This window comes from Aplidium turbinatum, chromosome 17 (assembly GCF_918807975.1).
Source record: "Aplidium turbinatum chromosome 17, kaAplTurb1.1, whole genome shotgun sequence".
NCBI classification, from domain to species: Eukaryota; Metazoa; Chordata; class Ascidiacea; order Aplousobranchia; family Polyclinidae; genus Aplidium; species Aplidium turbinatum.
Window position 1 is genome coordinate 7,492,137 of NC_137488.1, and position 21,828 is coordinate 7,513,964.

The window sequence follows — 21,828 nt, forward strand, 5'->3', positions numbered from 1 at the left end:
GAGAAAGTTTCTTTGCAATTTTCATCTGAAGTTTTGTAGCCTACACATTGCAGAGGCTTTTGAACTAAGCCTACTGGCTACTGGACCCGATCACAGAGTGAAATGCGCTTGTTGTTTGTGAATTATCCCATCCATTAGGTGCAGCTAAATGGAGAGCTGTCCTTGTAATGTGTTTTCTCAAGCGCACATTCCGAGAATCAAACCAGCGCTGCTTGAGCTTGATCAGCGCAGCTATTCTTCGTTGATAAAGTCGGATATGTTTAACCGACTGAGCTATCGGGGCGATTGATCCTCCTTAGCTTGATTGATCTAGGCCTATTCCTCTTCTGCTGCTAACATTGTGATTGCTAGGCCTCTTTTAATAATGCACAAAATACAACGTTATGCAATTAGTTTGTATTCACTGGTGTGGTAGCCTAAATAAGTCACTCAAACGGTAAAAAGTAAATCTGTAAAACATGGTAAAATTTATAAACATGTCTAACTTATATAAAAATAACACAATAATATGCCGTTCTGTAGCCCATGTGAATTATAACGTAAAAAGTGCGTTGCGCAAAAGTAGTTTCTGTCATGAGTTTATAGACCAGGATTTCCAAATCCAAGTTGTTTCTGTAAACCACGAATTTCTTGCAAAACATGCTCGTCTTTCAAACCCAGTTTGAGCGCGTATTTAAACGACTGTTCAGCCTCCAACTTTCTGTCGGTCTGAAAAATTTAGTAAAAGCATAAACAACAAGGCAGGCCTAATAAATTTCCTGTAAAATCAGTTTCGGTCGTGGATTTGATATAAGCAGGGTTGCCATCGACATGGACCCAAAAATAAGGACAACCAAAAAATTAGATTAGCATTTAAAAAACGTTTTTGGACATATTTTGTACTTATACGAGCCGTGTCATATCGCATTCCACATTTTTTGCCAGAAACAATCTGTTCCAGCAACTCTTTATTATTAGAAATTGCTTCATGGATCTCACGGCAGCTCAGGTGTAGGTTTATCTTTACTTGTAGATGGGATTTGACTGTCATTTCACTAAGTCTGTTCCTTTCCTTGGTCCACTGCGCCGAAACAAGAGAGAATACTCTTTGCACAAACGTATTGCTGACCGGAAGGGAGAAAATGGTGCTAATCAGTTTGTAGAGCAGCGGAAAAGAGTTGTTGCCGGTAAAGATGTTCATCCACTCGACCTCAGGTTCATCCTTGCTGAACACATCATCTGGAATCTTCTTAAGCAGAGCGTTAATAGCCGAGACCTTATCGAACAGCTCATTTTTCATTGCCATTAGTGGATCAACTTGCTTTAGCCAACCCCTTGACTTCCTCGTACTCGATTGCTTGATCTTTCAGCAGGGTCCACTTGATGTGCGTTGGATGCTCAAATCGATGCCACTTATTGATATATTCCAAGGCAGCCTAATGGTGTAGAACTCCTGGAAGCTCGCTTTGAGAACCTTAGCATGCTCTTCATCGACTATTCTTAGTAGTTCGTCTGTAGTTGCTCCGAAATACCCTGAACACTGGCGTTGCAATATTTTGATATTGAAAGATTCAGTTATCTCTGCCAGTTCTGGACACAATGCAGTTGACTTTTGCAAGAGTAACAGTGGTTTATTGAAGAGCAAGAGAGCGCTGTGGAGGAATGATACGATGATCAGTGACTCTTCTGATTTAAATAAATCCTCTACTATTCTTGGTGGATGTTTTAGCGAAAGAAAATGCGCTTTGAGTGGTTCCCAGAGATCGATCATTCGCTCAAGTACAGCATCAAGTGTAGTCTATCGAGTCGGCGTGTGTGTTGGTAGAGTCGAGTAGTTGCTACCAAGCTCCTCACAGAAATGCTTGAGCCTCATCATTCTACCAGTTTGGCTTTTGAAGTATCTACCAATCTTCAGTACGATTGTTTCTATGTCAAGTGTCAGGCGCTCTGGTCCCTTCTCTGCTGCAGTATGCAAAGTATGAGCAGCGCAGCCGACTAGGATCAGATGCAATGTTTGCTCTTTGAGACGCGAGAAGACGTTGCTTTTTCCACTATGTTGTGATCCTCCAAAATTCACTGGTGCATTATAGGCACAAAAAAAGGATGACAGCTGTTTCATGTCTAGGCCATTCTCTTGAATAGACGAGAATAAAGTTCGTGATCTGTGCCGAGGTCTCGCCTGGCATCGATAGCAGGTCAAGAAGACACACTCACACTCCAACTTTGGTGTTGAAGAATCTGATGACTAGAGAAATCTAATTAAACTAATTTTAGAATGTTATGCAACACCGGATACCAGAGGAAAACGATCGAAGTTCTGTAATTGTTGAAAATAAGATAAAATAAAGACGAAAGTCGAAAATAAGGACATTTCTTAGAAACAAGGACATTTAAGTTTTCTAAGACCTTGCCCTTCAAAATAAGGACAAATCTTAGAAATAAGGACGGTATGGCAAGCCTGGATATAAGCTACAACCTAATCTTGATAGTTTTGTTGCACCAGAAGAAGTCAACTCAAAAAGGATAAAAATATCATAATTTGGGGAATAATATCTACAAAATATTGAATATATCAACTGTACACTAGCCTACATAGGGTAAGGTATAAATTGTTAAAGGTCGGCCTAAATTACATTTTTAAAATCGTTTAACCTACAATGCATTGTATATATACTATATAGGCTAGTGGCTCTGCTACAACAGCCAATTGCAAAAAATCGAGTTTCAAATTCCACACCAAAACAGTAAAAAAAAAATTCTCATGCTGAAAAATGATGACAAATGATGTCCGCTGATGACTGGCAAACGAATTATCGCATGCTCAGCTCTTTTAAAAAGTTTACCTTCAAACAGACCAGGGAGAGGTAAGCCCAAACGTCAGGGTTGCTGTTGTTCAATATATTAGCCTCTGCCAAGGCGTCTTCAGCCTCGGATATCTCGTACAACTGAAAGAAGTTTGCAGCCATCGTTGAACATTGAACTTTCCAAGAAATTGTAACGTGAAAAATTCAGTAAAAAATGAAGGTTAGGCTACTTGACGGACTTTCAAGAAACAATTGTATTTTTCATTAGTGTGGGAGCCAACAACCCGGAAGTCGTGCTGGATCAACACAAAGCAGTCAAAAACATCAGCTGTTTGACACCGTTCCCAATTGATAACTGAACTTACCCTGAAGCAAGCAATGCCAACTCCAAGCCAGGATATGCATGTTGGGGAATGCTTGCAAGCCAGAAGAAATGTTGTCTTTGCGCTTGTAAACTGAGCAGAAATGCCGAATATGTCAAAACTTATCGCTGTAATAAGTATTTTACCTACTTGGGTTTTGAAAAATAAAATTTGCAACTTACCAACAAATTCCCAAGGTTTATATAAAATTAAAACGTCATAGGCCTACAGTACAGTTGCATGAAACACAATTGTAGCAAAGATTAAATCAATTTCTTAATTTTCGTGAAATAAAATCTGATAAGTTATATGTTCTGTTGCTCATAAATGCCGCATTGTAGTAGGCTACAAAGAAGGTTATCGTATTTAGCTCAAACATCTGTTTATTTTTTCTATTTCAATTGACCATGTCACAGCAAAAAGTTTTACTTCACAACAAAAATACCTCTTCCTCTTGAAGATAAATAGAAGCCAGCCGAAGATAGATTGAATGCATTTCAGTCGCGTCGTTCACAAAAGCAAGCGTTCTCTCGTAACAGTCCCGTGCTATTGCAAAATTGGACGATACATAATTGACATGCCCCAGCATAGCCCAAGCGTCAGGATGCTGAATGCAAAGGTATATGTCAGTATGATCGCCACCAAAAGGTCAGCTTGGCTGATTGAGAACTCGTAGGAGGTGTAAGATCGTTCTTTTAAGCTTAATCACGAATCACGACAGTTTTTCAAGCATGTAACAGCTCCAAATTCCTAGCAGACAACGGGTATGGTGATTGACAATGTCCGTTCGTTGTTGAAATGTGATCGCCTGTACACAATCTATTCCACAGAATGGAGACTTGAATTTGCACTTCAATTACTCTGGTTAGTTGAAGGGGGGAGGGTACGCACACTGTATTGGCCAACCACACCTTATAATGAACAAAATTGTAAGCGAGGTAAAGGAATTTTTCTAAAACTAAGGATGCCAAGGTAAGCAGTAAGGCAAAGGTCCCATACTCAGTGATTGAGTTTTGGGGAATGAGAAGATAAGGTTCTCGTTATACTAAGCCTTCCCCACTAACGAGAGTTTGGGTGAACAGTTCCTTTATTTCGGCCGCCTTTCCTTCAGCAACTATGCCCACCCAATTTGTTACACACTTAATTTATTGAGCGGTGTTTATCACCAACCAGCTTAAGCCGGGTGTCGAACCAGGTTCGCATCATTGGAAAGACAAATGCAGTGAAACTTGAAATTAAAAGTCGCAAGAAATAGTTACACCAATGTTGGCTTGGGTAATAACTAACCAACTTGAAATCTAGAATAAGATGACAACATTGACATCAAAACCGTTGGAAATATGAGATCACCTCATGGTCCAGTGTGGTGGCTTGTGACAAACTCTCCACTGCATTCTGATATTGCTTTCTCATCAACTGCAAGCGGCTTAGTGTGATGTGGTATTCGGCAGCAGAGGTGCTTTGCCACATTAGCAATTCCTTTGATAGTGCAATCTCAGCAAACTGCAAATGGAAGAAAGTTTTCAATTAGCATGCTATGGTAGGTGCGGTGTTGTACAAAATACGACTACCAAATATGTACAAACGAGCAAAACCATACGCAACTATTTTCGCTCAATATAGTTTTTCAGTTACTCAGTTGCAGCGGAATGGACATTTCCGGAGTTTCAATAACATTGCCAAAATTATTTTGATAGTGCTGAATGCGCGAAATTATTGAGAGTTTTGTGCGTTACGCTCACCTAAAGTTATGCCTTTATCAAGAAGTACCTGACAAAGTGGCAAAGGGATAGGCTTCTGTACCTACAGCAAGTTACAGACAAAATATGGGGCCTCATTGTTGTCAAAAGTATGGCACAAAACTATAGTCAGCGCCCTTCCACTAGGCTTACCTCTTGAAACAAACTTCTAGTTACCTAATTGTGGTTTATGGTAAAAAAACACCATGGGAAATCCATTTTTACCTTTAGTGCTTTGTGGTCAAGCAACCATGTTGCAGCTTGGAGGAATATGCTTTGAGGTTTTTCTTCCAACTCTTCGCTATTCGGAGCATCCACTACACGGTTGTCCATCACGTTTTTGTGTTCTGACAACGAACTCACCTCTGCTGAATTTCTTGGGTTGTGTGTGTCTGTGTCGAGTGCAAAACAGCTAGTGAATAAACATATTTTAGATGTTCAACGAAGAACAGTTTTGAAATACTTTAAAGTCGCAAAGTTTAGATCAGTTTGATGTTACAAGTTGCAGCGTTGCACCATTAAAGCCTGATGACGTAGCAAAGAGTTCAAATCAAATTTTAACTCTATACTAAAAAATACCAATTAATCAACAAAACGCATTCAACTGAATACTGAAAAATTTGGGTGTTCATCAGGACAATCGTTTCTAGCACTAGTTGCAACGTTCGTCTGATGAAAGTGAACGTAAAAGCAACAATAAACAGGTTTACTTTCACTTTCATCAGATGAACGTTTGCAACTAGTGCTAGAAACGAAAACGCATTCAGCTGCGAAAACTTTTATTGCTGCATTGTGCAGAGCATCATTGTTTGTTCAACGTATAAAAACTTTAACTTGGCATCAGCAATAAAATAAAAACACATGAATAAAATGTTAACTTGTTTTAACTACAAAACAGCTCTATGCAGAAGGAAATTGTGTATGATGTAGTTGTTTAAACTAAATAATACTGTTTACTAGTTATGCTAATATTTATCATACGGTCCACGGAATAGATTTTCCAATTTCCATTAGTTTTAAAACGTTTGTGTGATCAGTAGAGAAGTCCACTAGTTGTTAAAAACTTTTACCGAGTTACCTTTTTTTGAGATTCCAGAGGTATTACCGGTGGTTTTCGTTCCTTTCATTGTAGATACTGATTTAGCAGAGTGGGGTTTCGAACTGGGAGCCACCGAAGTCTCCGTTGGCACTACAGCAAGCAAATGATCTTCTGGCGCCGTAGCCTCATGTTCGGATTCTAGAGAGAATAACGTAGTTTTACGTTTAGGTTATAGTGTATACCGCATGGAATAATCTCAGAACAACTCGGCAGCATGAATTTAATGTCCTAAAACTTTATTTTAACTTCAATAGTTTGTGTTTACTTCACCAGTGGCCATAAAAAGCAAGGGATATACATTATACAAGTACAAAGTTATTCACCGATCGAATACAAAGTGTAGCATGTTTAGAAATCATGAGCTTTTTAAAGTTATTAACAATATGTTTCCAATATTTCCAACAAACTCGTTGATGCAAATTATATTGATTTTTGTCTCTAAGCGTTGATAAAATCACAATAAACCATAATTTCACTGCGAATCACCTGGGGCAAGCGGAGGCTTACCAACTTCAGACATGCGATGTTCTGTCTGGGTTGGCGGCTTTTCGGATTGTTGCTTTTTGTAGGCGGCTAAATCGTTCATACGATTTGCTTCAAGAAAAGAATGCTCGGCCCGAATCTCGTTACCTTGACTGTCGTAGAACAAAGCCAATACTGTCCAAGCCAGACAGGAAGAACTCGTTCTGAAAATACGATGAAAGCTTTTGAAATTTTCAGCGGCAATAATAACTCGTGATTTTGAAGTTGTAAAGTTGAACTTTGCGCAGGCTGTGGTGTAGAAGCGAAGCAAATGGAAAAAAACTATTTCAGCAAAGCTTTTCAAAACAATTAGTTCTTGAAGGTAGTTGATGACATAATGACGTAATGGTATTAAACAGTGTGTTTAACTCGAGTGAAAACACTTCAAAGCAGAGCAAAATTTTGCATGTGAAAAAAATTAAAATTTAAACATAAAATACCAAATAGCTATTCAATAGCAATGAAGATAAAAGCAATCTAATTTTGAAACGTTTGCTGAAAATGAGTTTAGTATCCGTATATGTTTCCGATTCTTTATTTATATTAAAATATTAAATGGTTGAAAATAACCGCCATACCCTTCCTCAGCAACAGACACTGCTCTTTCAAACATCGTTTCCGCTTCTTGGCAGTGCTGCTCAATGGTGCTCATGATGCCGTACAAAAGTAATCTGAAGCGTGACAACAAAAAATCTTAAATTCGTTGGCAAACAAGGCCCAGAAAAAAAATTAAGCAAGCACAAGCGCTTAAAAGCAGGTAAATTTGGTTTTAACTTCACAAACTTGCCCTTCTAAGTGTTTTTGCTGGAGCGCAATTGTTTGAACGAAGCAGTGTTTGGCCTTTGCAGTGTTGCCAATAAGAAGATTAAAGGTTCCGTAGTCCAACCAGTGCTCGGGGTCTCTGTCGTCGTTTGCCAATCTTTCCTGAAATGTCAGAAAACCGCACAGTATTTAGAGATAGCATAAAGTAAAAAGATTTCAGTGCAAAACTTCAAGCTATTGTCTTTTTGGTGAAACTTGGCGCACAACAAAATGGCAAGTGTTTTTAGTTTAACGTTTAAATATGATGATCGGTGTTGAGGAAACACTATTCTTTGCTGTGCTACAGTCTCTACAGTTAGGCCATGTGTTGTTTTCAGTGCTGTACAAGTGTACAATGTACATACAACAAAGACAATCTCTGCGCACTTTAGAAGCGTTACTGAGAGCGCTGGTGACCGGAATATGTTTCCTCGTGGTCAAAGACCAAATGCTAGAAAAATATTCAGTAAAGTTTTTACAAGATCTTTAATGCCACTCGATAAACCACAAACCCAACATTTTCAAACTCAGAGGCGGAGACTTCTCCGAACCCAAGTTAGCCCAGCACTCCACCTAGCTTCACTTACGTGAAGTGTTTCCGCAATAAAACCAAACAATATTGCCAAGACGGAGGGTCCCACGAAAGCCTCGTAAAGAATGTTTCATTCACAGCAAACCATTTTTTTATTAAAATGTAGAGCTGCTTATCAACTTATTCTTAGTTTGTCTTACTTGGTAATACTTGGAGGCCATATCGTAATCTTCGTTCGCTTCGGCCTCCTGAGCGAATCTCTTGAGTTGACTGGAGTCGACCATAGGCTCAATGGCTTCTTGGGGCTTCGAATCAACTGACAGGACCTGGTACGGTAATTTAAACACTCTTACAACAACTCATAACTAAAATAAAGATGTTAACACAGGAAAAAAGCTGGATAACTTCTTTGTAGGAAAGCGTTTTATTGCGTTATTTTTGGCGCAAGGCAAAGTCGATTCTACAATCATGCTCAACGACAGAAAATGGTTTAAATTTCGTCAAATTGTATTTGTGATGGACATTTAGCGGAAAGATAATTTGACAAAAATGATTTTATCGCTTAAATTTTGGAAGAAAAAATGCAAAATCTATAGCAGAACTAAGAAGATGTGAGAATTTGTACAGTCATAACACCTATTGAACAAAAATGGAAGACGCCATACTCCAGTTTCACCCTTGTTTGAAGCAAAATTAATTTTATAGTCAAAATATATTTAATGACAGGGAATAGTTTGAATTTGTAATACTCAGTGGGAAGAGCTCAAAATTTGCAGTTCCTTTATAGTTTATGCTACCTTTTGCAAATTTGCGTGCATTTCATCCACAAGGAAGACATAGAGCTCTGTAAGAAATTGTTGCAATTCGTCATTGCTTTTAAACGTCGTCGTCTTCATATACTTTTCACGGACTATCTTCACAATGGAATGCTGCAAGAAAGCAAAAAGATGTAAAAGCCTTCCAAAACTGATTTTTAAAACTAGCTTCAATATTCATTCAGATTTTTCTATCCCATTTCAGGAAAAAGGACTAACTTTGGTAAAGGTGGTTTCATACTCAGTTACTGAGCTTCGGGGAATGAGAAAATAAGGTTCTGATTACACTAAGCTTTCGGCACTCACAAGAGTAGGGTGACCGGTTTCTTTCTCCTGGCTGCCTTTTTTTCAGCAACTATGCTTACCAAATTTATTTCACCCTGAGTAGAGGTAAGCAGTGGTTGTCACCAACCAGCTTAAGCCGGGTGCTGAACCAGGTTTATATTATTGGAAAGCCAACGCCTTATACGCTCGCCATCCCATTTTTCTTCCGTACAATTTAAAACAAATCATTTTATAAATGTAAAATTTTCACATTACCGCAATGCATTGGATGTACATTACCGCAAATTGACCTAACATTCTTCATTCTGTAGTGCACCATTCACTTATCATTATCCTGTTTTAAGTGAAACACCTCAGCTTAATGTAACCAATACTACATTGCAAATAGTAAACCTTCTAGTACCATTTGAAAAAACCTAAGACATTTACTTTCCCATTACCACAATGCATTCAACCAATCCAACTTTCTTGGTTTTGTCAATTAACTTATTAAAGCAGTCGATTTTTTTTTCAAAGTAAACAAACAAATCACCTTGAGTTGTTCTTTAAAAGCAAAATACTTTCCGGTTGAGTTGAGCTGATACATAAGCTGCTTCTTCATTTCTCCCTGCTTGTTGACATCCACATGCAAGTCATCGCCGCATACTTGTCTGCGCAACGCGTTAATCTTTTTTACTTAAACAAAAATGCTCACAAATCTTGCCAACTCAGTAATAATTTAAAAGTTAAAAAAGCCAGAATTCTAATTGCTACAAGTATAGACAGAGACAGAATGTCGAAAAATTTGATATGGAAAATTAAAAAAAAATATTCAGATTTCTTGTTAAAACACTCAACTGTACAGAAGCAACAAAAACCGAAACCTTTGTGGTTATTCCTCCCCACTTCAAATTTTAAAAGCCTGCCTCGCCAGTTCAACTACTTCTCAAAAAGTAGCAAGTTATTTTCTAATTAGCTGCAAAACGGTATTTAAAAACGTTTAAAACAGCTTCTTCATTAATACACACTTTCGTAAAAGTAAGATCAATTTTTAAAAATTCAGTAAAATAAAAATATCCTGGAGCTGCAATAGATCTTGGTGCTCCAAAAAATGGAGAAAAACACTTAAAATAAAAAAAATGCACGAACCGAAACTCGTCTAGCACCATGACTGCCACCGATGATAACTGGGAGTGGAAGTCTTCAACAGCCTTTGCTGCTCCTCCTACAACACGCTTCATTTTTGGACGAGGAGGAATGTATTCGGACACGCTGCTTGCAAGCTCCTCTGGCTCCCGGCGAGGAACAAGAGGATGACTCAGCGAAAATTCAAGATAAAGATAGGTTTTGCTCTCCACATACGTTGAAGCTTCGAGAGTCTGCATGATCACAAATGTTGATTTACTTACAGGCATGCCATTGCTGTTTGTGAAAACTTACTTTTTTAAGCACTGTCCTTGTTATTATCTCTAGAAATATTCACCAATACTTTTCTACAAAACCAGCATGATATTAAGATGGTAACCTCATTTACGTAAGTCGACAAAAGAACATTTAACAATGACTGCCTCGTGACAGAAAAGTTTAATTAAAAATGAAAAAAAGATAAAAAAACGAGTAGCTTATACTCCAGGGGAGATATAGTGCATCTTAACGAGCTTGATTACCTTGAAATAGGCAACCCAAGCCGTCAACTTACAACGAGCTTGATTACCTTGAAATAGGCAACCCAAGCCGTCAACTTACAACGTTTCTACTTTCATGCGGCTACACTGCCCCAGACATTACAAGCTTATTATCTTGATACATTAACTTACGATTTACTGTAACAAAACCATTTCAGTTCAACCTGAGGGTTAAAAGCACTCACATGAGCATCCACATCAACGCTGGACTCTGCTTGCTTGATGGCTGATCCTTTTTTCAAGGGAGCGCTGACGCCCAACTCCTTCTGACCGCCTCCTCCGGCTCCACCTTTGCCCTTCTGCACCGGAGACGCGCCTGTGACGCGACTGGTGCTGCTTTGGGCTCGGATCACATCTTCCGCGATGATATTCTTCTGCTTTGTCTGTAAAAAAATAAATAAAAATTAAGAATCTGAACCAGAGTGCATTATCATAAGTAGCGCAAAGCATCCATTTCAATCAAAAACCGATTTTGGTTATCTATTTATTGTTACGGCGATAAATGCTTTTAAAGTCAAGTCAGTGGCAGCCGTTTGAAAGTAACTTTAGCACTGTCAACCATTGGACTTAACCCAATCCTAGATTTAATGTATGTAATGAAACGAGAAATATAATTGTTCAACAGCTCGAACAAAGTGACATCAGGGAACCTTTTAGATTTCACTTAACCGTACATTTAAGCTATCTTACTTTATTTTGTCACTCGGAGATAAAAACAGTATTAAATTAACAAAAGAAGTTAACAAAATAAATAAAAGCAATTCCGGAGGTGCTGGTAAGAACGGTGAGGTTGATGTATTGAGGTGCAAGAACAAAAGTGCAAAAAGAAAAGAAATAGCGAAAGCAAAGTGTGGGGTGAAAATGAGGAAGACAAAGACTGAAAATTTGATGGATATGATAGAGATGAAGCAGACTATAGACCAATTTTCAAGAGAAAATGGAGTAATATGGTATTGACATGTAGAAGTTTCTCAGGAAGACAGTGGCTTTGAAGGTAGATGGAAAGAGGAAACGGGATCTAAAAAAAATTGGAAAGGAGAAGGATAAAGCAGAAGAGATCGGACTAAAGTAGGAAAATGCGTTCCATAGAAGAAGATGGAAAATAGGAGTGAAGACAATTTCTGAAAGGAAAGAATCGGCCATTCCCACTAGCGGGATAAAACCGAATTTAGATGGTGATAAATTAAAAAAACGTTACTCAATTAGACTTCGGGATTTGTAACTCAGGGCACGTGCTCCGAAAAGGAAAAATGAAACACCTCACTTTCACAGGCAAAGATTGAATGGAAGCGTGCTCAAGGCAGACAAGAGTGTAACATGTACCATGTTTCTAACTAACAAACTTAAATTATGAGAACATTTGGCCGAAACCTATGAGAATTGCAATTTGCAAACGCACTTCAACCATGAAAATTCAAAACCTAAATGCCACTCTCACGAAATTTAGCTCACTTAGAATCACCACATCAGTATTTCTGTAGCGACATAACTGTGTAACCGTTCCGCTTTCATAACTCCCACCATATTACTGATAAAAAGGCACCACATTACGAAATAAGTGGGGAATAGAAAAATACTGGTAACATAGTAAATAAACCAAAAGGATTTCCATTTAAAAACAGAACAGACAGAAGAGACGACTAAAACAAGAAGGTAAAATTCACGATGGGAGAATGTCGCTTTTCTGACACTCGTTGCAATAAACTAAATTGGCTAGAGTTAGACAGGACACGTATTTCTCAATTTACCGAATAAGAGCTTGTAACTTTGATTAACAATAAATATAACATTCCATTTAACCGGTTTAATTTTGTAGGCAATCATACCCCTAGAGGGCCTAGACAGAAACTCTAATTTATCCACTTGTAGCTAGAGACTCAGAGTGACACAATAAACAAAAGATTACACCATAAGACAGCTCAACAAAATAGCCTACAAAAGCAACACCAACATAGACCTAATACATATTACACACAGCAAAAGACCTAGAATCTTGAAAAACTTCTCATACAAGAAACATTAATGCTTGGAATCAAGTATGACAATGAAATAAGAAAACAAAGAGCTGATGCAAACTTAGCAAATCGCTGCAACTCTACCTTATCGGTCAGCTCCGTTTCGTTAAAAGGATGAATCCTAAAAGCACCAGCAACAGAACACACGCCAGGGTAGAGGAGAGGGGCAAGATCAACGTAAGCAATCCCGTGATATGAGATCATCCCTTCATCGTCTGCTGGGGCTTTCTCTTTCTTGTTGCTTTTGTCTGTGCAAGAAATTACATTATAAAACTTTACTAGTTGAATACTTTGTCTAACCAAACGCAAATATTTTTGAATACAGCTAATTTTAAACAAGACTCGCATATGATAAAGAACAATAACGTTGACTTCTATTATACAACGAAAGCCGACTGTAGATAAAGTAATAATATAAAATATATGTTTTGATATAGCGCTTTACAAAGCCGACACTGTAACGGTCAGCGCAGTCGTATAGAGACAGACAGCCAAAAATATACTCAATTGTAATAGTGGTGGTTATTCTCTATTCTTTTGTACACAATTGAAAGCCAAATGGCAACGATCAGAAGTATAACGTGCAAGCTACACCAAAATAATTAGAGAAACGCGAAAGGCTGTTGTACCAGTAAGTCCTTAAAGTAGTTTGTGATGAAAACTAAATATTATTATCTCTCCTTTCCACCAATGTGTGAACAACGTTATCTACTATTGTGTAGTTGTAACTCTATATTTTAAACTGACTGTCCTGCTTTGGTATCATGCACGTTATAACGTCCGCGTTTTGTCGCTTTAATGCCGTTTTCTAGACCTCTGCTATGTTTGTCATATATTGTTTTTTCGTTGTATGGTCAGAAACAAAAACAAACTGAACTGAGTTGCACTTTGGTGTTCATAAAATTGGTCGATTCATGATCACTTTTGGTAACAGCAGGCTATGTATAAACTCACCCTTGGGTTGACTTGGCGCCGTTCGCATCACCTCGACTGGCCACAGTCTAGTTTCTGCTATCTTGTTCTGAAATCTGAGTAGAAATATATGAAATCAACTCAAGACAGTTCGAGTATGAAATTAATTGTAGCCCAGAAAGCAAATGCATTTGAAAAGAAACTTAAATTTATAAAATATCCTGAAGCCTGAATGATATTGAAAATACGATTTGTATTACAGTTTTTAAAAACTCATCTAATCGTTCTAGCCTGTTTTTAATAGCTTCAAGTTCATCAATCTCACATTGCTCTGGCGTCAGCTTGCAAGTAGCATCGCTTCTCTACGTCCCAAGTGATTCGGTTTTTTTCTGTTTCACATTCGTGACGAAATTCGGCAAACTCTTTCCCAGAGAAATCTCCTTTTTCCTTGTCAAGAGGTATTCTCTCATGAGCGCTAATTCAAAAATAAAAAAATTCGTCGTAGTTTTCTTTTATAGTTTAAACAAATATTCAAGAACGGAAGCACGATTGCAAAGGCAAGAATCAGTTTGTATTTTTTCTACAATTAGTGGGCAGGCTTTTTATTTTCATTCAAAGCGAGCCTGCTGGAGTGCCCCTGATGAGAATTGATATCAAATCCACAGTTTTGATTGACAGCTCAATAGCACAAACCAATAGTCTGCGAACTTTTACTGCAGATGGTGTGCTTATACCATCTCACCTGTTTGGAATATATTGAGCTGCATTAACAGCATGTGGCACAGAATGCCACTTTGTGGGTCTTTTCATTGCTTCCTTATCTGCAGCCGATCGTAGCATTCCATGCGAAAATATAACCGAAGAATCTTTCTGAAAATCAAGATGAAACGTCGTATAAAACAACGACTTATTTGCAGCAGTTAAGTAGGCTAGATCTATGCTTCAATCCCTTAAAATATTTCTTTTCATGCAAATGTATTAACGCTTGTAGTACAAATTATGCAGGATGTGTTATGTTTCATTTTGATAGTAAGAACAGCTGACGGTGATAACATTATAACAACAACCATGGTGTTTTGTAACGAAAAACAACAAGATCGAAAAATCGGTAGGCGATCGGTATTACGTTACTATTACGTATCGGCATTACCTCTGCACTGACAGGCACGGGAAGGCCCACAATGTAATGAAAGTGGGAGGCGGACGACCAGGCGTCAGGTATGGAATAAGCCGAGCCGACTCTCACTGTAAGCAGGTTGCTATTTTTAATCAGGTCCGCTTCAGTAAGCGGTTCGTTAACCGTCACTGTGATGTCCACCTCGGTCTAAAATGAAATCCAAAAAAGTCACAATAAATATTCGATAAACTGTTTGTTTTGCAATATTTGGTCACATTATATACTTTGGTAGCAATTTGTTAATCCAAGTTTTGTTAGTTTCAAAGATACAGTAGCAAATCGTTTGAGCTAAACCACATCGTCTTACCAACGCTGGGTTATCTTATTGTAAATGACCACACCTCACACCTTTTAAAGCAATGTTTACATTATGTCAGTCAATATCTAGTTTCCTTCATCTTTGCCTTCAACAAATGCTTTATTCAAACAAATCTTATGCACCACGTCATCTTTACAACCCATCTGTCAGCGAGTTACAAGATCATATCCCAATGTATCTAAAAAATATGACAACATCTAACTCATGAACAATTAAACAAATATTGAAGAACTGGACTTGGTGAAATTTACTTCATAACATAACATCTAACGAAAAAAAGCAGCTAAACACTAAAAAAAAAAAAAATTAGTAATTGAACTACCTTTGCAGCATCAACATTAGCATCTCCAGTCGGGGAAGAAACAGGATGGAGATCCAGAGTAAAGTGAAGAGGTTGATCCGTATTGAACAATGGAAAAAGATCCACGGTGCATTGGCCCAAAGGATGAGTTTTTTCTTCTTTCTGTTTCTTTTCTTTTGGTAAAACTTCAATGATTGTTACTGAAAAAATACCATCCTTCAAATAGTCAAACGTTAGGAACCAAACAATGCTGGAAAAGTAAACAAGCTATATCAAAGCATCGCCCAAAGTGATAAAGTGTTTGAATTTTTCCAACAAAATTAATCGAAAATAGTAGCCTGTAATTGTCAATGCGGTATTTTGATAACGTTGTTTTACAGCACTATATCTGCAATAAAATACTCAGAATGAATTTTAAAGTCATCATAGTCTTCTTGTATAAATATTCAGTATATACAATAAGCATAAAATGACAACACTCACAAATAATGAGTTGTTATGCACAATTCGCACATCTAACAAAGAAAAAATGACTCAGGGTTTAGTGCACATGATAAATACATATCTTAAGAATTGCTTACTTAAAACAGGCTTTGCCGCTACATCATCAAGTGAGATATGGCCATCTGCAAAAAAACACTCAAATCCTGTTGTAAAGTTGTACTCTGCGTTTGTTTCAGCAGTAGATTCAACCTGTGAAGCAAAACATAAAATCATAAATAATAATCACAAAGTATGAAGGAAGAAGTACTTGTAAAAAAAACTAGTCCATGGTTTTATTTAAGCAAAATGGTTATTATATTCTATATAACTGCTAAATTTGCAACAGAACGTATTTTTATCAAATTGCATTGTGTCATATGAACAAGCAAAGTTGTATTGGAGTTAGTAGCTACAAAAAGAGGGATAGCAGAAAATAAATAGAACTGAATATGTGATTTGCAAAATCTAACTTAAACAGCAACAAAAAATTTAGCAGGAATTACCAAAATATAAAGATTGATCAATCATCTCTAAAACACATGTATTTTGTCACACAAACTTTAACTTTTATCTGTGACGAGCTAAATATCAAATGTAACAAATAATCAATCATCAAATGATATTACTTATGTTGGACAGCATAAATATAGCATACTTTTGAAGAATCTCCCAAGCTTTTTCCATCAAATTCCACTTTTGCAAATGAATGAACATTATCTCCTTTTGTGCCGTGGAGCTTCTTTGCTCTTGCCACAGTTATGTGGACAGTTTCAGAAGTACGAAGTGTCTTACCGGAATCTGTCATTCTACAACCTCAGCTTACAAGCTGTGTCCTACTGTTCCAGTTAATGAAATAACATTCAAATTTAAGAAATAATTAACAACAAGTTCACAAATTGCAGATGCTTATCATTATAAAACTTGTGAATTCCAAAACAACAATGAAACCCTATGCTCTACCCTCAGGGTTATCAAATTACAACCTATAGGCTAAGGTTTGTTCGCTTGCCTGTCTTACCATTCAAAGGCTGTAATTTAAAACTAATGAAAATAGTCAGCAAAAATTAATCCTAAACAATTAGGCTACAAACACAAAGCAGGTAAAGTGTTCAAGCATTTACTCTATAATTTAAGTCTTTATTTTTATGAAACTTTTTTTTAAATAGTTTTATAATTTCAGAAAAATTAAGTGCATGTGACTTTGTGGTAAAATAATGTTTTTTTTCTTCTGAAATTCATTTTCCTGCAAAAACTGAATTGGGTATATCACACTCACACAGTAACATATCACACATATTTTGAATCATTACATATTGTAATTGTATTGTACTGAATAAAATGAGTATCAGGCTCATAAGCATTTCTTCTGTTCTGCCTGGTCCTTTGTCAAAAACCTTTGGTCACCCTTGCTCTACTGATCATGGGTTATTTTATGTATTAGTTTTTCCCATAGCTTAGTTGGACGAGAGCCCAATGTTATGAACGAAGAAATGACAAAATCGCCATTTGCATGTGGTTGAGCAATGCATGCAATGAACAGATTTCCAGTGCCTGATGCGGTGAGACATCCAACCACCTATGTGTACTTTTAACTTATATGAATAGTTGAATACCTCTGCTAAATGATGACAGAAGACAAGTTTCTTGATCACAGAATGCAAATGAAATTTTACAAAGAAAATAAAGTAGAAACTTTAACAATCTTTGCAACAAACATAATTCCAATCTAGGATAGTTGGTATCTTTCGTTGAACACCTATATTTAATCTGTGTGGGTTATGTAACTTACAAATCGGTGAAAGCTAAAGAATTTAACTTCCTTTTTTTCTCATCTATCTCCTTAATTAAACCAAACATGTCGCATTTTAGCCATAAATATAGTTTTCTAAGCTGATATAGTAGACTATAGGCTAGGCTCTAGCTATCAAGTCCCGTGCAATAGAAAATGATACAAAGTATCCAGTAATAATTCAAAACATTTCTATTGGTTTATTACATTACACCAAAATTGTAAATAAAGACAAATTTTCTTTTCACAGTAGCAGTTCACTTAACTTCAGAAATGTGGATTTTCTTTAAAACTCTTTATCTAGTAGTCTACAGTATTAGGCTAGTAGGCTATTACCTAGACAGGTATGGAACAAGTTGATGTTCAGTTATGAGAGTCATGTGTCTATCTTCTTCTTACTTATGAGGCAGCAATTCAGGCAAGATCTCCCAATTGTTGCAATCAGTGCAATGTCTTCATCTCAGGGTCTATGAGATTCACATGTTCTGCAGGTAGAAACACTGGACAGTGATTTATAATGTGTTGTGGTGTTTGACGTTCACCATAAACACAGGCTGGTGAGTCAAACAATCCCCAGGAAAACATATTGTCTTTGAAGCAACCAACACCAGTACAGAGGCGATTTAAAGGTTCATCCATTCTTTTCCTGGCTGGTCTGAGCCAGGTGGTACTTTAGTGGGTCTATCACAACACACCAATCTGTCCAAATTGCAAAAAAGCAGGTAAACTGTTTATAATTTGATCTTAGACTATCCATGGACTGTACTACCTAGTGGTTTGAACATTTGAACAATGTGGAAACATATTTAAAAGCAGGCTAAAAGACAACAAGCTTCAAGTGTGAAAATGCCAAATAAAACTATCACTTCCTAGATATACGGTACCTACCAAATTAGTTTGAACACAAATTTCATTGAGCTTTCAACTTTTGCATGCGAGAGCAACTATAAAATGATTTGAGTGTAATACTGCAGACTATGAATACCAAACAATGAGTTTCATAAAATTTGAACATAAAATTAAAACATGCAAAATTAGTTACTGGTCTTTTAAAAACTTCCTCATTACACCATGTAACACAAAAATTGTCCATGGGTAAAAACTATTATTTTCTGATTTAGTATGGCCTAAATCAATAAAAATGAGCATTCAAAAAGTTCAAACTTTGGTTCTGATTTATGAGATTAATTTATTAGAATTTTTTCGTCTAATTTTGCTTTGTTAATGCCTTTGCTCCCACTATACATATCTGTTTAAACCATTAGAATGGAGTGAAATCCAATTTTAGTTGTTGTTGTTTGCTTTCTTACAATAAAATAATAACGGAAAAGTTGTTTTCAGAATCTACTTCTAAAAAATTACATAAAGAAGAACACATGTAGGCTATGCAGTATGCAAGGCGATTTTACCACATAAACTTGAGACAAAAGCCTTAAGGCCTGGTGCTATAGGCCTTTATTCAAAATTGTTACAGAGCAAACCTGCGCTGTCACTTAAAGTGCTCAAAACTTATAACTTAATCAAAAAGAAACATTTTTCGAGATTGACGACGATATGTCAGTTCAATTTCACATAAAAGGTCTCTTATATAGCCCTCATCATATTTTCATTGTATTGTCCTTGATAGCGTTCCTCAAAAGACCTGACATCTTAATGAAATCTTTCACCTTGTTCTTCTGAGTAGTTCCCCATGTTATCCTTAAATTTATCAAAATGAGCATGTAGTACATGTAGTTTCAGCGACATCCTGCATCCCATCTTCCAATACGCATCCACAAGTTTATCGACAAGTTCCTTGCAGTTCTGCCTTGTGATTGCCCAGGAACTACAGAAACGAAAGAAGTCCAAGCTCTCCGTTCAACCTCAGACAGCATCTCTGGAAAATCGATGGAATTTATCAGTCGCTTCACTTCAGGTCCCAAATATACTCCAGCTTTGATTTTTGCTTCTGATAATTTTGGAAACAGCTCTTGAATGTGCTTGAATGCATCACCCTCTGTGTTGAGTTGTTTAACAAACTGCTTGATTAGACCTAGTTTTATGTGCAGAAGTGGCATCATTATTTTCGCTGCATCTACCAGTGGTTGTTGCTTCATATTATAAGTTCCAAGCTCACAGCTGGTTCTTAGAGGCCAATTCTTCTTCTTGTAGTGAAGAGTTTTACTTCTGCTGTTCCATAGACAAAGATAGCATTGAAATTTGATATAGCCACCTTGAAGGCCCATCAAGAAAGCCACCATCTTGAAATCCCCAATGACCTCCCTATTGTAGTGGTCATACTTTAATGCACTTAACAGGATTTTGATGTTCTGATACTCTTCTTTCATATAAACTGAGTGAGCCAGAGAAATGGAGAGACACTTGTCTGTGTTGTGTAGCAAAACAGCCTTGAGGCTTTTAGATGAGCTGTCGATGAAGAGCCTCCACTCAGAAGGATTGCAAGAAATGCCCATGTAGCCTGAAAGAGTCCTTCTATATCATGGCAGTAGCATAAATCATCTTTGAACGTGTAGAACACTGAGAAGCCGCGATGTCGCTTTCTCTGTAAAGTAATTCGAACACTGTCATCCAGCAAGTCCCATTGCTTTAGTCTGGAAATGAATAGCTCAGCATTCAACTTTGTCAATGACAGTTCCCTGACAAGATCGTTCATGTCTTCTTGGTTAGGGTAGTAAGGGCACCTTTCACCGGCAACTCGGCGATGAAGATAAGCAACAGATGATTCATACGTTTCTGAATCTGTATAGCTTGCATGTGCAATGAAGTGTTCATCTTTCAACCTGGGTAATTATGGGACAGGCATGCTAGTTGCGTTATGGGGTACAGGTGCTTAGGTCATGGAATGTCAGGGTACTGGGATGGAAAGGGCATTTTTTCCTTTCGTCGTTGGTTTGGGTCCACCATACAGAGGTAACAATTGTGAGATAGTTTGTGGGCTCATGCCAGACAAGGGAGAAAGCAAAACGCATTTCCCTTTCTCTTCTGTACACCAACCGTTTTGGAGTACAGCGGTAGTATTTACATATGATAAGTGGTGCCCAACGTTTATCTTGATCACCAACTGGTATTGTAAACTATGCATGTTAGATATTTTTGCATGGCTGTAACTCTCTAAACCAGTGTTTCCCAACTTTTTCCGAGCCTCTTGAAGAACAACATACATCATATAATGAACAACATATATTTTTAGGGTAATTTTGGTGCCACGTTACCCCATAAAGTATTGTATATGTCCATCCGGAGGTAATTTTTCCCTATGTTGGAAACCACTGCTCTGGACAGTGCTTTTTTGCAAAGAGCTCACCACACGTCAAAAGGAAACTGCTGAGTGCTGAGTACTTGCAAGCCATCGCATACCACTAAAAATTGCGATATAGCCGACAATCAATGAAATCTACATGCTTATTGTCATGAGAAATAGGAAAAATTTCAAACTAGTCTTAGGAACACAAACCCAAAGTTATAGCCTAATGGTATCATAATGATTTTTCATGTTTTTATCGCAAAAGCAACCAAAGTCCTATAGCAATTGTTTCCCAAGGACAAATTTTTTGTTTGTTACATAGTGTTATTCAGTTACTACTGACTAAAAACCTTAGCAGTTTGTTTTATCTCGTTATGATCACCAGAATATACTTAAGCCTATTTAAATATAACCTATTTAAATAAGTACCTTCTGATGATCCTAATGAGGTGAAACAGACTGTTAAGGTTTTTAGTAAAATAGGTTTTATTTGAATAAGTAACCTACGGTAGGCTACCTTCTGATGACCTTAATAATAAGGCGAGACAAGCTGTTTTTTTAGTAAGTTGCCTAGTAACTGAATTTGATGTAATTCGCTCTGCTTGGCATTGAGCACTTTTTGTTGCATTAGTTTATTGTTAAAAAACTTCAATAAAAATGTTAGATTAGATTCTGTAGCCTAACTAGGGCCTATTTACGGTATATAACCACCCATAAAATAAAAAACAAAAAACTTGAACTTTAAGTTCTTCCTTTAAAAAAAGCTTCAACGGTTAAGGTATTATAATCAGTGGCAGGTAACTTATGCCACATATAAAAACTTAAATAAACTGAAATTGAGCGACTTAGCGCTGGTTGATGTTCAGTGGATTACCATACTGAGATTTCAAGTTTTATGTTGCTAGGGGAAGCAAGTTTCCATTATGTATTTCTTTAAATTATTATTTTTTTTAATTTGTACGTTGCGAGTATAATGTTGCTCATGG

The 21,828-nt window shown here is 37.1% G+C and overlaps 1 protein-coding gene and 1 pseudogene across 1 annotated transcript; both read right to left on the reverse strand.

Annotated features, from left to right (window-relative positions):
* Positions 1-387: 387 nt before the first annotated feature.
* Positions 388-16,948, reverse strand: LOC145786379 (cilia- and flagella-associated protein 70-like). Its single transcript, XM_082598023.1, has 23 exons — positions 16,465-16,948; positions 15,908-16,019; positions 15,348-15,526; positions 14,680-14,853; positions 14,272-14,399; positions 13,855-14,004; positions 13,572-13,645; positions 12,702-12,865; positions 10,788-10,985; positions 10,067-10,296; positions 9,471-9,588; positions 8,636-8,767; positions 8,039-8,164; positions 7,293-7,429; positions 7,084-7,176; positions 6,470-6,669; positions 5,963-6,121; positions 5,110-5,276; positions 4,496-4,648; positions 3,591-3,752; positions 3,149-3,238; positions 2,823-2,924; positions 388-708 (listed from the first exon to the last, which is right to left on the reverse strand). The coding sequence occupies exons 1-23, from the start codon at positions 16,612-16,614 to the stop codon at positions 580-582; spliced, it is 3,327 nt and encodes a 1,108-aa protein (XP_082454149.1). The 5' UTR covers positions 16,615-16,948; the 3' UTR covers positions 388-579.
* A 1,887-nt stretch (positions 16,949-18,835) lies between these two features.
* LOC145786142 (uncharacterized) lies at positions 18,836-20,761 on the reverse strand (annotated as a pseudogene).
* Between the last annotated feature and the right edge of the window lie 1,067 nt (positions 20,762-21,828).